The sequence below is a fragment of the Notothenia rossii genome (genome assembly GCF_949606895.1).
Source record: "Notothenia rossii genome assembly, chromosome: 1".
NCBI classification, from domain to species: Eukaryota; Metazoa; Chordata; class Actinopteri; order Perciformes; family Nototheniidae; genus Notothenia; species Notothenia rossii.
Window position 1 is genome coordinate 80,670,148 of NC_136912.1, and position 15,192 is coordinate 80,685,339.

Below are 15,192 nucleotides of genomic sequence, written 5' to 3' on the forward strand. Positions count from 1 at the left end.
TGAAGTGAGAAGTTGTCCGTCCGTCAGTCGGACGGTAGGACTGACGGACCCCAAAATGAAAACTCTTCGGTTCTCCACGAATTACACAAGTCACCCAAATCAGCGTTAAAAAAGCGGGAGGCGCCGAAAAGCGACTAATTTGCATCACTGATTTGTATGTACATTTCCCTAGGTCGACTAGCCATACAATGTGTTGTATGTCACTGTGATGGAAGAATAGTTAAGTTACTATAACTTGATGCCTAACCCTAAACTTAATTTTCCTCTAAATGTATTTCTCTTTCATCAGCAAAATAATTCCAGCCTTTCCTCCTTTGCCGATCAATGTTAAGAAACAGTTCATTATATGTCCTGCAGAATTAAAAGCTTTTTCTTCATTGAGGGGCTTTTATTGTGAAACACCTTTTGTGGGAAGTGTATACTTTTCTGTTATACAAGTACAACATTGAAATGGAAATAGGCAGAGATAAAAAGGTCCCACGTAACATTTTAATCCACAAAGTTGCATATTTAGGACACCCCGACCCTTGCAAGTGTAAATAACAATAAATCAAACGCTCCGTGCCGTTACCTCCAGGATCTTGTTCTTTTGGCCCTCATTAACCTTGCCTGCGAGGCAGCAGTGGGCCAGAGCGTTCTGGATGATGTGCTTGTTAGATTTGGCACTGGGCTCCTTGTACAGCTTCGGTCCTGAATGAGCAGAGAGGAGAGAACATCTTGATGGGACTGTTGTCATGGCAACTACTCTAGCTATGTCCAAAAAAAGATGTTCCCTTCCTATTTTCCTCTTGATAAATCATGTATGAAGATTGCTACTGGCTACATATCCATGTGTTATTATAGGCATTCGTGTTTTAGATCTATTGAGCGTTACAAGAGGATGACTTAACTTTGGTAAAATACAAATGACAATATTAAAAAAGCACAACGCTACTTAATCATACTCTTCGTGCCTCTTAACAGATTAAAAACACTACCCTGTACGTTCAATATTAGCTGCATTGTAAGATCCAAAAAAGTAAAAATATGTTTATGATATTATTTCATTTATTATCATTATCTCATGTTAATATTAACCTTAATGTGTTTAAAACATAATGACATATACATATACTGTATACAGTTTAGTCTGCTAGTTTTAACATCTTACAACCAATGCTATAGGAGATATGTCCGAATGTTTTTTCTACCAGTGTACTCTGCGTTGGATATGACAGAGGAGGTTGTGGATCCGTTCTCCCAGTCCTTTTCTCCATTCCTGCTGCTGGAGCGGCTCGGGGACAGGAAGCCATCTGCAGAGTCTGGCCTAAAGCACACACACATATACAAGCAGTGTCAGATGACCTTTCTGCATGGTTGCTGAGTATACTGTAGGGAAGGCAGGAGACTACGGTACTACTACACAAGGTGGCATCTCTAAAAACAAATCCTATAGCAGCAGTGTTAGGTTGGTGTGATTTGACCTCTCTGTCGACATTATGTTGGTATATATTTATCCTTTACTGTATAGGGATTTATTCGTACTATTCCAGCCTAACTAGTAGCAAAGCGTGCAAGCACAGGCAGGGAGTGCGGTGATGTGAAGCAGTCTGGTGCAGTCAAGGTCAATCAATTATAGTGCAACACAAGGCATTTACTTGCTCTTTTTCTGGACTGCAACTGCATTTTTCTCCAGAGTGTGTTCCATAGAATTGGTCTTGAGCTCTGAACCAAACTAAAACATTTACTTTAATGTTTTTATAGGTGCGAAAAAGCCAGAGTGGGAGTGGACATTGGTGAGGAAGGTACAGCAGAAACAAGTGATTTTGTGGTGGCGATGCAGCTAAAAGCGTAGCATTCGACAAGGGCTTTGAAGTGAATCATGAAGGAATAAGTTGATTTTTCAAGTGCTCTATCAATCCATTATAAAACCCAGTGTGTGGAAAGGGTTTTAGTGCAGGATTGGGCTCAGGGCAGCGTGAAGAGGCTAAAGGTTTAACCGCTAAGCAGAGACTAACCTTCTCCTTCTCAGTTTAGGAGAGTTCAGATAGTAGAAGAGACCACCAGATGCTAAGCTAGCACTTCTGATGTGTGTGAAACGGCAGGAAAGAAAGTTTTAAAGAAGGAAGATAGAAGAATACAGGAAACATGTTAGTCCTGAGAACTGGAGTTAGTGAAGAGCTTGGCATTCAAAAAACAGAAAAATCAGAACAATCACCTTGACTGCACATGAAGGATGATTAAATAATGATGTTTCAAAATGACTACAAAGTCAAATGTTCAGGGCATTGCAGTTCCATATGTCAGCCCTGTATAATTCAGTGAGCATTTACTCTATGTATTGTGGATTTAATGTTTCTCCAAAGTTGCTAAGTAACTGTAATTCTTAAATTAGGTAAACCAGATTGGCATTTCTAATTATTTCGAATAAAAGCAGGGTGCCAAAGTCCTTTATTTTGTTTTAGGACTGCCGATTTTCATATTTTTGATCATACAGCAAAGAACAAGCTGGCTGGTTTTCACCTAACTGAATGAATCAGAGTTATGTATCCAAACGTATGACATAATTAAAAAAGAAAAAGATCTTCAAAACATAAAAGTTTAAGTTAACGGTTATAATAATATACTATAATAATAGTAGGCACCAAATTATTACAAATATTTGTATTGCATTTTGCGTGTGTTACATCATCAGCTAGAGTATAGAATTGTAAAAGCATCTCACCTTGGCAACCTCTTCTCAGAGTGAACACTGTCGCTGTCTCCCAGGTTGAGGGAAGCCAGGGACAAGCTAGAGACTGAAAAGACACGTTGTCGTGAACCTGGACGTGAGGCGACATGTGACACAGCATGACACGGTTACACAGACACAATGAGAAACACAACAGCAACTCAACCAGCCCGCTGTCCACTGGGTTTTCTGCCAAACCCTGTTGCAGAGCAATGCAATCTCAGTGTTATAAAAAAAAAGGTACTCTAACAGCCAGTAATACACACAATATTCACATGGTCATACCCTGTAACACATTACTCTGTATTATTATACAGTATATCATTCATTATTTTATTTGACCCATTCAAACTTATAAACATACAATATTATTGCATTGCTCCTTCAGTTTCATTATGTTTAAGCTCAACATGTTCGTCCTACTGTATCATTTTGGGTTTGTTGACTTACAGTACAATACAAATTTCCAATAATATTGGAAATATCAAAATGAACTCATTTGAAATCTGAACTAGACCAAATAAGATATATATATTTTTTTAATTTAGTTATGGAAAATAATAAAATATACATAGGAGATGATTGTGATTAAAACATATTTCTCAAGTGGCTCAAAGCACAGTGGCAGCAGGACACAGATTCGACAGATGGGATGACCACGACCCTCTGAGTGGGGGTCGTCTCCATGGTTACCTGTGGCAGCTCTGACAGGGGTTTTGGGGGAGTCCGTGCTTTCGCGATGCATAGACTTCGGACGCCCCCGCCTCTGCTTGGCCCCGCCCACTGGTCGAGGTTTGATGACAGTGTCCATGTCCTCCATCAGTTTCAGCTGCTTCCTCCTGAGATACTCCTGTTTGATGAACTCCCTCCTGACCTTCTCTTCCTCCTTCCTCATGCGCTCCTCTTCTGCTTTCAGTCTGCACAGAACGGAGGGATGGGTCAATGCAGAGAAATACTTTCAGGGGTTATCTGGTAACTATGAGTCAATGATGATTTATGATTCTAAAAAGAAATACAATATCAACCAAGTTATATATTCTACATTTTTCCTTTTATAAAATACATAAAAACCTTTGGCAATGCAGTCACACTTTCTTTACTTTCTGATGAAAACTAACTTGCCTATTCTTTTCTGGACAGTGGTAGAGAGATTTACATTTATTTACAACCATAAAGGGAAAAGAAAGTAATCAAAGGCAGGAAGTAGACAGGATTGAAAACAGTAAAAAAACATTGACACACCAAACTGCCTGTTAACAGTGCTGTGCTCGTTTCCGAAAATGTGTATGGACTTATTTTCCAGATCAAGTCTCAACATACCGAGCTTCCTCCTTCTTCTGCTCCACCTCAGCCTCCAGCTGCATCTTCCTCTGCTGGCTCTCCTTCTCTCTCCTCATCCTTTTCTCCAACAGTGCAGCCCTCTTCTGAGCCATGTCCTCCTCGGCCACACCATCCGCCTGAGACGTGAAGGAAGCAAAGTCAGTCACTTCACACCATCTACAGTTTTTATTATGAATGATGTCATTCAAACTGTTACTGTGAAAGCTCGACTCTCCTTTTTGTTATGGGACGAGACTGAGTTGGAAAGGTACATTCATCGGTATTCTTATTGAATTGAAATGTGAACCGTTATTATGCAAATGGTTTTATTCTGTTATTCTTCACGTAATTTGTATAATGTTCTCAACATAGTCATATTAGGCTGCTAATTACCGGTAGTACAAATTGATTTCGTTTTCATGTGAACATCCTTCGCTCATCCCCCAGCAGCCACCATCTATTTAACCCTTCTTTACCCACAGCTGTGCCTGAATTATTCACAACAGCCCCAGTTTCATGACCTACATCAAAACACAGACTGCAGCTAGCGAGACATCTTCCAACCCATTAATAGGAAGATGATGCTTTTCTCAGCAGACATGTTTCCTGAATCCTTAGAAACAATGATAAACACCAAACATGGCTGCCTCAGGTTCAAATGTAATTGTGTTCAACCCATAACTGCAGCATTGCTTTTTAAAGGCCTTGAATGGACCTGGATAGTTTCTTCATGGACTCTGTATGCTATGTTTTTAATCATTTATATTGGTGACACACATTGGAGACATTCTTTTGTATCATCTGCGTACCTTGAAGAAGAAACCACGAGATATCTTCTGTTCGTGATCAGCGCCGTCCTCCTCCCCCAGCTGCATCTCCAGATCATCATCAAGTGTCAAATCTTCCAGTGGCTTCACGACCGACAGAGGAACCTCTATCAAGCTGCTCTTCACTTGGCCTGGGTCTTCTGGCTGGGGAGGGATCTCTGAAGGTGTCACTGTGAACGTCTCTACCACAGGATGGGCCAGAACCTCAGGGACTGATGACTCGATGAGAGGTTTCAGAACTGAATCTGCTTCGGTTGGTTCTCCTTTGAGCTTGAGGTTTGGGGAGCTGGGCGCTGAATTAGCTACACATATACTGGCCCTCTCCCTCTCTGGGGAAAGGAGTGACTCTGTCTCCTTGTTTTTATCTCCATCTAATGCATCTGGATTGGCTGTTGCTGGTTTCTCCCCCAAGTAAACCATGGCATATGCCAAGGGCTGGGAGGGAGAAAACCGCCGTAGCCTGGGGATGCTGTCGACAGATTGTGGGGCAGTTAGGACTCGATTATAAGGGGCAAGCTTTAGCTCGTTGGGCCGAGGGTTGCGAGGAGTACGTGAGTGGAAGGAAGCAGATTTGCGTTTGATGCTGGTTGGAGAGCGGTGCGTAGAATGAGGAGAGTCGGCGGGAGAAGAGGGTCCTGAGGATCGGGTAACGGCTCGACTCTGTTTTTGTGGTGATGGGTTTGCGTATGAAGGAGGGATGACCCACGCCTGCTGCTGGTGTTGTTTCTCCCTCATGGCCATGATCACTTCCTGCTGCTGAGCCAGTCGCTGCATCTCGGTCTGAAGGAAGGCTAGTGAATGGTTGAGTTTGTCAATAGAACGTGTGTACTCTGAGAGATCTCCCTCTGTCAGCTGAGCCTGGCCCTGACCACCTTCCTCTCCTGCACACGGTGACTTTAACCAACAGGAGGCCGTGCTGCTTTGCTCTGCACCATCAGGTGTTTCTGCTTTGCTCCTCCCAAATGTAAAGGTAGGACTTGTGCTTGCTGCCTCAATTTTCCCTCCTTCCTCCCCACTTGCCGCCCCGTCTCCCTTTCTCTTGACCACAGTGAGAAACGCAGAGTGACCAACCTTTTGTCGATGCCTTGTAAAAGCAGCTTCTACTTTCTTCTTCTGTGCTTCGATGGCTTTGCGTTTCTCCTCCAGCCTCATCCTCAGCTGTACCATCTCCGTAGCCATGACCTGAGCAGGGTCATTTGCTGGCAGTTGCACAGGTGTGGGCGATGTTTTAGCAGTGAGGGGGGATGGGGTTTGTTGACGGATGGGGCTGTGCTCGGGGGTCGGGGCCCAGGAGACGGATAACGGAAGGCCAAACTCAGAGCCCTCAGGAGTGGTCTTGAGTGAGCTGCTGCTGCATCTCCCTGAGTCGGGCAATGATGGAGTAGGCTTTTTCTTCTTCTGATCTGCAAAGCTGGTCAACCTAAATCCTGAGGGGGATTTGCTCCGATTGCTCGGGCAGGGGCTTGGCGTGTCCATATCCAGGTCCATGTTTACAGAGCAGTCTTTCAGAGAGGAGTCCTCATCCAGCATGTCCTCTGTTCGGATATGGATGCCTGTGTCCACCTCTATAGTGTCTGTGATGCTCAGAGACCCTTTGGAGTCCAACTCTGACACTGGCTCCAAGACACCAACACCAGCCCCTTGTGGGGAGTGCAGGAAGAAGCCGCTGTTGACCCCCTCCGCTGGGGGTCTGCTCGGGCTGTGGATAATCTGAAGGGCTTCCTCAATGGAGGGAGTTGTTGCCATGACACTTCCATTACCGTTTGGGTATGCTCGTCTGCTGGGCTCCTCACCAGCCAGGCTGTCTGGGCAGCCCTCCTCATCGATGCCCACACTCTGACCGTTCACAGGCTGGAAGGACAGATTACGCTTCATTCCACGGGGCATGTGGTGGACTTTGAAACCAGAGCCGTCATCAGTGCTGACGGACCGGACCATCCCATGCATGGAGCCGGACGCAGAGTCCTCTTTGTCAAAGGGGATGTCAAATGAAACTCCATAAGGACCAGACCTTAAGAGTAAAACAAAAAAAGAAACCAAAATAAATATACAGATGTTTTTTTTTCAAATGAGCAGCCAATAAAACGTACAGCAATATAACTGACCTTTTTTCTTTTGGCCAGGTGCCGAGGTTTCCATCGACAAAGGACATAGAGGTTGACCTTTTGATCTCTCCTGGATCACACAAGAAGCAGAGTAAGAGTTAAAACACAGGTTGTTGTACCTCAAAGTAATCACAATGAGCTAAATAAGTACAAAAGAAGTATATGAATACATTCATAAAATCACCTGAGTTTCGAGGCTGTGGTCGGAGGGGTAAACTATAGAATGAGAAAGAAAAAATTACAAATGTGTAAAATATCTGTTTTAAGCTTTAATTTGTCCGGATAGCGATTGCTTCATAAGTCCCATATCATCACACCTGCCAACCACCCGTCTAAACTACTAGCCAACAAGCACAAAGTCTCAAATGGACAACATTTCACGTGTTATAGATCAGACTAGCATACCTGGGTCTTTCAGGACTTGGGGGTCTTTCCATGAAGCTCTTCTTGGTTGCCTTGGAGATGGGGATGGCTGAAATGTTCTTCAACAAGGATGAGGGGTCTGGGGTGACACAACAGAGACAAATTATGATTTAATACACTTTGCTTTAAAAATGTAAAGCACATACCAAGCATATACCAATACTTCTTTCTACAAATGACAATACAGCTGCTATTGCTTTTAAAGTCAGAACTCAGAGACTTAAGACTTGCCTGTGCCTTCATGCTCCAGCATTCTTGGCTTCACAAAAGACGGCTTGACCACCTCAAACAATTGAAACAGCTCTGCCATGAACACCAGATAGTTATTCTGTGGAGAAAAAAATCAAATGAGACTAACATTAAAATCATGAGTTTCAGTTACATTTTGTGTCCTGTTGTCACTTTCCCACAATACAACAGCCGTTAAACTGCATTGTACCCATCTCCCCAGCAGGTGTCTCTGTTTACACTTACAAAGAACCAGTTATTGAGTATTACTTGTATCATCCAGTTTATGTATTTCACCAATCTGTGACAGAGTATCCTTTAAATGTAGAGATGCCACATAGCTCTACCTGCAGTGGAGTCATTTAGAAGGGATCTATATTTATCATCTTTTCAAAAAAGACATGTTCCAAAAGACTGAATAAACATAAAGAAAATGGCTTTCCTGACTTTGGAAGAGTTGGCATTTTCACAGAGTTTCTCTTAGCCAAGCTAGTGAACCCAACAACATCACTTCTCCAGACGAGCTAATCTGTGAACAGCACCTGTGTTAGTACAGAGGAGTGATTAAGGCATTAACCTCGTTTTTTTAAATAGAGGTCAGCTATTTTCTCCTGCTCTGAATCACCAGCATGCGATCCACCAGCCAGCATGAATTGGATCGGGTAAGAAATGTTAGAGGGACCTTTGCCACAGTGTCTGGCTGTGTCCATGCCTCAATCAGGTCAACATACAGTGGGAGGTCAAGCTGCTTGAGGACACTGCACTGCAAAACATTTTCATTTTACAAAGTACTTCCTCTCAGTATAACATTCCCCCCACACCTACTGTTGTTTTATTTCTTTGTAACAATCGTAAAATGTGTGGAATTTGAAAATCTATTCAACTTTATCTGCACTTTATAAAAAAGTCATAATATGTAGCCTTTAATAGGCGTAACATGTAAAAACACCAATGGTTCAACCTGATTTCTTTGTACATTTCTTCAGACATATTAACTCTAGATCTTGAGTGAAATGAAATGTTTTAAACACATTTTAAATGTAGTGTCAATCTTTGCAATCAGAAACAAGTGATTTATCACTGAATCCAGGTCAAACAGATCTTCTTTGACCTCTCTAGGAAATTAATATTTAATCAATTATTGCAGCAACTCAGTGTCTTTTGAAGTGAACATGGGAGCACTCACTAACAAATGCACACATGCTCATGATATGCAAAAGGAGTGCAGTAAAGCGGGGGCGACCTTCAGGAACACGCCCCTCCCCACCCTCAGAACATGGTCTCCAGACAAAGACATGCTGCACCGCTCAGCTCTAAAGATACGTGATTTACCTCATCAGCAACATTTCAGTCTACGAAAGTCTCACACACACATCATACATACACCGCTTTTGCCCCTCAACTGCAGCCCAGAAGCACACCAGGAGGGGCAAAGTCAATTAACGCCAGCAGCAATGGTTTCCCTTGGGTTTTACTGCAGCATTTGAGCAGTTTTCATTGTTTTCTCACATGCTAGATAGCAGAGTTGCAAACGTGTGAAAACGTGTTTCGCTCTGACAAAATCTATGTGAGAAGCTGTGGTGCACATGGTTACCAAAATGAATAAAGTAGAGCAGAAACATAACACATGTGAATCTCTCATCAATCAGTTAATTTCTCTATCATCATTTTCTAGAATAGAAAATAATCATTTATTGTCATTATACAAGTACAACGACAAGAGTAACTACGTATGATTTGAGTTACATTTCCCTTTCTTCCGGCCAAACTGTTATAACTATAAATTGTTCTTAAGCATAGAATCACTAACACATGGCTAGACAAATACCGAAGAGCAGTTTACCTTTAGGTGTGCTCAGCATGTAAAGCATTCCTCATGGACGGATAGGAAAAAAAAGACCCAGGTAGAAAAAAAGAAGAAAGAAATATTTCCCTATCGCCCACTCAGCTGCAATTTGTGGCGAAGCCCCGTCTGACTTCTCTTCCCATCTGCCCCTCTCACTACTACTGATACACCAGGTGTGAGTGCTATCGTTTAATACCACCAGTCAGCGGTCACACACACACACACACACACACACACAGAGATCCACAAACAACTAAACGGCGCACCACGACTACGCCTATCTCTCTGTTGACTGGCATTACTACCTCTGCCAAGTCTGCACTGTTGCCAAGTCTGTCTGGTTTGGAGATTGGCGTGTCAGAGTGTGTCACTCTCAGGCAGAAAACAGGAACCTGATTGGTGATTAGTAGAAGAGGGCTCAGGGTTGAGGCATGTGGGGGTGGAGGGATCTAATCCGCTGTACAGGGATGGGCATGAACAGTCCATACACAACACTGTCATTAAAGAGCAATGTCTACTGGGTTTTCCTGCATACAAATGCATTTAAACTGCTTAAAAATTACATATCCATGAATTATTATTAATTAATTACATATGTGCTTGGACAACACTGAGTGTTCATTTGACATTTATGTAAACAGTCATTGGGCAAGAGGAAAATGAAAGGACCTGCAGCCAGACACGATCAATTTACAGAACCCACTTTCAGAATTTACCAAACAACTTTATCAGTGTGCCCTCAAGTTGCCTATAAAACATATTTCTAAAAGTAGGAAAAACATCGGAAGAGAAATTAACTTTAAGACTTCTAAAAGTGGCCACACACAGACACGAGACGGAACGGGATGATATAATGACACTGAAAACAACGATTGGTTACACACAATCCTTCCACTCTTTTTAATGCTGGTCCATAATCTAGGGCTTATCCTGAGGCAACACTTACTGGTACTGCAAATCACTTTGCCAACTAATGACGGAAATGAACACAATATAGTTTTTGTAAATCATACTGAGAAACCAGTCTGTGTATGATATGTATCTGTTTATAGACTTATCTGGTTTGTACTGCAATGTCAGCATTGCTTATAACATAGCTGCTTATAACAGTCAGACTTAAACGCAAGAGGTTATGAAATACATTAAGTGTGTTAATTGCCTTCCTGAGGGCGACCTACAAACCTCTCCTTGGTTAAGAAGGAGAAAACACAGAAGAAAGCCCAAAGCTGGTGGATTTCATTTCTCCTTCTTAGATCCACAGATGGTATTTGAGATGTGGTGTGAATTCATTAAAGAGCCAGTAAATGGGAATGGGTTGGCATGATTTACTAGCCTGGTGTCCATTAGGAAAGAGAAGCATTAAGTGATGTTTGGTAAAGCTTTGGGGGTTGGGTACTGCAGGCCAGTCTTTTGTCTCTTATAAAGGCAAATTAAATATGAAGCGGACTGAACCTGTTTTACTGATCCAGACTGTTCACCCACTTTCATCTCACTCTCAGCAACAGACCCTTAAGTCTACTCACCCGGATCTCGCACAAAGAGCTTGGGTTAGCTTGGCTTTGTTGCTGTTTTTCATGCTTTAAAAACAAAATCAAGACAATTGAATGTATTTTGGTTGGCTCTTAAAACCTATAAGCATTAAAAGAGACAACAAATGAATTAATAAATAGATACCTTCATCAAGGATAATGGATGTATTAGTTAGTTGCCGCCCTTATTTACATAGAATGGTACGTTTTATTTGATTTCTTGTGAAAAAAAACCCATTTGGTTCTACACTTACTGTTATGTTCTTCATTCTAAATGGAAAACTTCTGATCTAAATCAAATCTGATCCTTCAGTGTGGAGCATGTCAGAAATCACACTAAAGCTGCTGAAGATGCTGTCCCTCTTCCTCTCTCTTTCACACCTCACTGTCTAAGCGTTTCAGACTCGTGGAGAAGTGTCTCATCACTCCTCTTTGCTCCTGCTTCCATTTTCTTCCCCATCAACACCTCTCTCACCTCCCCTCCCCGCTAATGTCTGGGCTCCATCTCTATAATGAGGTCTGCATTAGTGTGTCGGGCCACAATGTACCAATATGTTGAGCTACTGAGGGGGTAACTGCCTGGAAACTGGGTCAAGGTGACTGAATCTCACTGGTTCTGTATGCAGTTTTGGATGCACTGCTGCTCTCAGGCAATTGCTCTGACCGCTGGGATTTCTTGACTTCACCCTCATAAAATCAGTGTCAGCAGAAAACTGCTGCTGGCTCGTCCACGCGATTCAATTATTTCTTTTTCGATGCTTTGTGTTCAGTCGACCGTTTATATTGTTTTTTCCCTGATTTATAACTATATATTGGTACAAATATCAATATGTCTGCTAATGTTTCTGAGCACCTGCATATCATATATTTGTATAACATAAAATACAACAATAAAAGAATAGTGCAAGAAGTCTATATACACGTACATAGAATATGATATACACAAGAACAGACTCCAAAATGAAATATTGTGTTGTAAGATGAAATTAAATACTGTTTATTACAGTGATAACTATTTAGATAAATAAATAAATTGCAAGATGACAACAGATGAATGCTTATGGAGACACTTAACAGAGCTCAGGCGTTTAGCAGTCGTATTGCCTGCTGGACACACAATGTCTGTTTCATAACACAATTCAGTGAAATAATGCTCCTTTGTCTCTTTGGTTTTAAAATTCCCATGCATAACCATTTCTATATACAGTAAATATTAAAGGAGTATTTGCTTAACTATACAATCTTTTTTTTTTTTTACCAGAGTCTAAAAAGAGTCAGCCTGTGCTGAGAACAACAGTTCTCCATCAGAGGACATGCTGAGGCAGAGTAAAAGTTATCCAGAGATATTAGCTAATGCAGCTCTTTGGCAAAGACTGCTGAGACTGACACATCAGGGACAAACACAAACACACAGCATGGACAGTAAGTTACACCAAACCACTGGACAGATTACGCTGTGTGTGTGGCAGAGTGGCTGCTTTGGGGCATTGTGGGAATTACGGCTATTATTTGAAAAGGTTTTAAAAATAATTAAAATATGAATGTAGCATGTGTTTAGTACCACTCTGTAATGACACTAGTATTTGGTAAGAGGTTACGGAGCGAGTGAGTGAGCTGTGAGTAAGAAGTGGTAAAGGAAAGAAAAGGAGTGAGTCAATGAGAGACAGGAAGAGAATTACAAAAAGCTATTATTAAAAAAAAGCATAAGAAGTCAGAATGAATCACAGTAGTAAAAGAAAGACAGATCAAGCTTAGAGACGGAAATTAAGAAATAAAGTAAGAAAAGGAGAGTGTTTGAGGAAATAACACAGCTCTCCAGGGTTGGCGTTGGTAAAGACGGATTGTTAGGATCAAATTGGTTTTCCAGAGGATGACTCACCACACTGGCCTACAGAGTAATAATGTTTCTCTTGATTCTCTCATTGGATACCACAAGTTGTATCCTGATTAGAAAAACATACGTTGTGGTCCACATCGTATGTTTTTCTAATCAGTTTCGTCAAGACACTCATGAATGAATTCGTATAATCAAGATTTGCATCTGTTTATGGAAACACTCATTCATTTAAGTACTGTAGAACTCAACATTTTGATGTCTCGCTATTTTGTAAACATGTCAACCAAGACCTGACATTTCTTCCAGATTCAAAGTAAAAATAACTTGCTTTTAAATGAGATCCCATTTGCTTTTAGATTGAGATATACGAACTGAAATTGGCATTTGTTCTTCCTGCTGGCACGCACACAATAGGCATATCCAGAGGCTCCGTTTCAACAAGTCAGAAGCTCAGCGGTTTGGCAGATATTTCTCCAAGAATGCAACAACGATTATACACTAACTGTAAAAGCAATTTCAGAGTGGAGAAGTGTTCTGCAGAGAGAAGCTTTGGACACCAACAAAGAGGATCAGTGTCACACTATAGTATAGACAACATGTGCCCTATTTTGGACTAAGAACTGAAACTCTTTTAAATAATCATCTAGCTCAATTTATAAAACCAATTTCTAAAAAACAACTAGCTTAAAATAGATATCTGTACATATATAGACAATTAAAATACTGTTACTAGGTAAGTAACCTCAAACTGAAAAAAAAATTGGATAATCTTGTATACTTACTGACAAATCTATCAAGCCCCAGTCAGCGGATTGATACAGATGTGACAGCAAATTATGTTATATTTAATCTTTTTTTTGGGGAAATACAATAAGTCTGGTGCTGCATGCAGCCAGGTCAGTGCCCTACCTTGATGGTGGAGGAGGCGTAGAGCATGTCCTCCAGGCTGAAGTGGCAGCAGCCGTTTAGGTTGTCTTTGCAGAAGTCCTGTATGAGCTGCAGGTTGTAGAGCCGGTCAGCCAGCGTCATGTTCTCCTTCAGACACACATCTGGGAGGGCAGAGGGAGCCATCAGCTGTCAATGTGACGTCGGTATGGATTTTATGATTAACTGGGCTCTGCTAATAACACCCAAGTGGTTTTTTAGTGTACTGATGAATTTTGTTTAAGATGAGAGATGGATGCAGTGTGTTAAATACAATGTTGAGGTTCATTTATAGTAAGGAACTGCGGAGGGGTCATAGCACACTGCTTTGTGACTGGCCAATCATGACAGGGGGTCATCGATCTGTGGGTGGAGTCAATTTCAACAGTGTTGAGTGATTGAGCTTTTGTTCCTGTGATGTTCTCAGTTCAATTGAATGCCTGTGTGTGTGGCTATGTTTTGTAGAATATGTGTGTGTGTTTGTGTGTGTGTGTGTGTGTGTGTGTGTGTGTGTGTGTGTGTGTGTGTGTGTGTGTGTGTGTGTTTAGCCAACCATCAACACACTTCATTAGCAATGTGATGTGATTATGTGTTATCTTTAGCTTTAGACTGATCTTTGATCTTTTGGATTAACCATTCAGAAGAAGGAAACAAAATGACATAAATCTAGTATTTTTTCTGGTTTGAAAATAATTTTTTTCATTATGTACTAGCAATGTGTCCTGAAAACCGATGTTTATTCAGTTTTAGTAGACAGGAACATTGTTAGAGCCAGAAAGGTGGAAAAAGGTAGCATTTGTTTTTTTGTGATCGACGTAGCTCTTATATTCTTGCAGATAAATACACCTTCAGTCCACACTGACTGTAAGCTCTTTACCGTCCAGTGGGAGCAGCTGAGGGCAGTAGAAGTGCAGCAGGGCGCCCAGTGCCGAGCCGTCTGTGCTGTCTTTCAGCAGGTTGTCCACTGGGGGGATCCAGGGAACCATCTGGGTAGAGGACTGCTCCTTCCTGTAGCGGGCCTGCATAAAATACAATTAAAATGAGATACATACCTTTGTGCAACATTAACATGCCTACGTCTGTAGTACCTACTGTTGCTTTATTCATATCATTAACTACAGCTGCACAACTGGTCATGTTTAATGGTGCGCCATCACACAAGCTGTCTCTTTAAAACAGCAACACTTAAGGCTTCATTAGATGTACTCATGTATGCAGGTAATTTAATGGTTCTTGAGCCTGTAGTGAAATGTTTCACTTGTTGAAAAGAAACAGCCAAAGTGAGACCACTGAGAGGGGTAAAACACGCTGTGGTAACATATCAGTTCTCTACAAATACAATAAGAGCGCTTCACTGACCTTCAAGACATTGTGATCTGTGTGAGCCCTAATGGTATGATACCAGATACTTATTCCCTACATGTTAAGTGTTTTCAATTCAAC

General features: G+C 41.6%; 1 protein-coding gene across 4 annotated transcripts in view; it reads right to left on the reverse strand.

Moving 5' to 3' along the window:
* The window catches only part of camsap2a (calmodulin regulated spectrin-associated protein family, member 2a), a 45,671-nt gene that overhangs the window by 2,974 nt on the left and 27,505 nt on the right, over positions 1–15,192 (reverse strand). For 2 of the 4 annotated variants that reach the window (XM_079692958.1, XM_079692956.1), the window contains 12 exons: positions 14,627–14,768; positions 13,735–13,874; positions 7,617–7,713; positions 7,368–7,464; positions 7,147–7,178; positions 6,963–7,032; positions 4,840–6,868; positions 4,031–4,167; positions 3,404–3,627; positions 2,705–2,777; positions 1,191–1,306; positions 572–690 (listed from right to left, as the gene is read on the reverse strand). In XM_079692958.1, the coding sequence (XP_079549084.1) occupies positions 572–690; positions 1,191–1,306; positions 2,705–2,777; positions 3,404–3,627; positions 4,031–4,167; positions 4,840–6,868; positions 6,963–7,032; positions 7,147–7,178; positions 7,368–7,464; positions 7,617–7,713; positions 13,735–13,874; positions 14,627–14,768 (3,276 nt within the window). Of the gene's footprint in view, positions 1–571; positions 691–1,190; positions 1,307–2,704; positions 2,802–3,403; positions 3,628–4,030; positions 4,168–4,839; positions 6,869–6,962; positions 7,033–7,146; positions 7,179–7,367; positions 7,465–7,616; positions 7,714–13,734; positions 13,875–14,626; positions 14,769–15,192 lie in introns of all 4 variants that reach the window. The other 2 variants (XM_079692957.1, XM_079692955.1) reach the window with 1 other exon arrangement.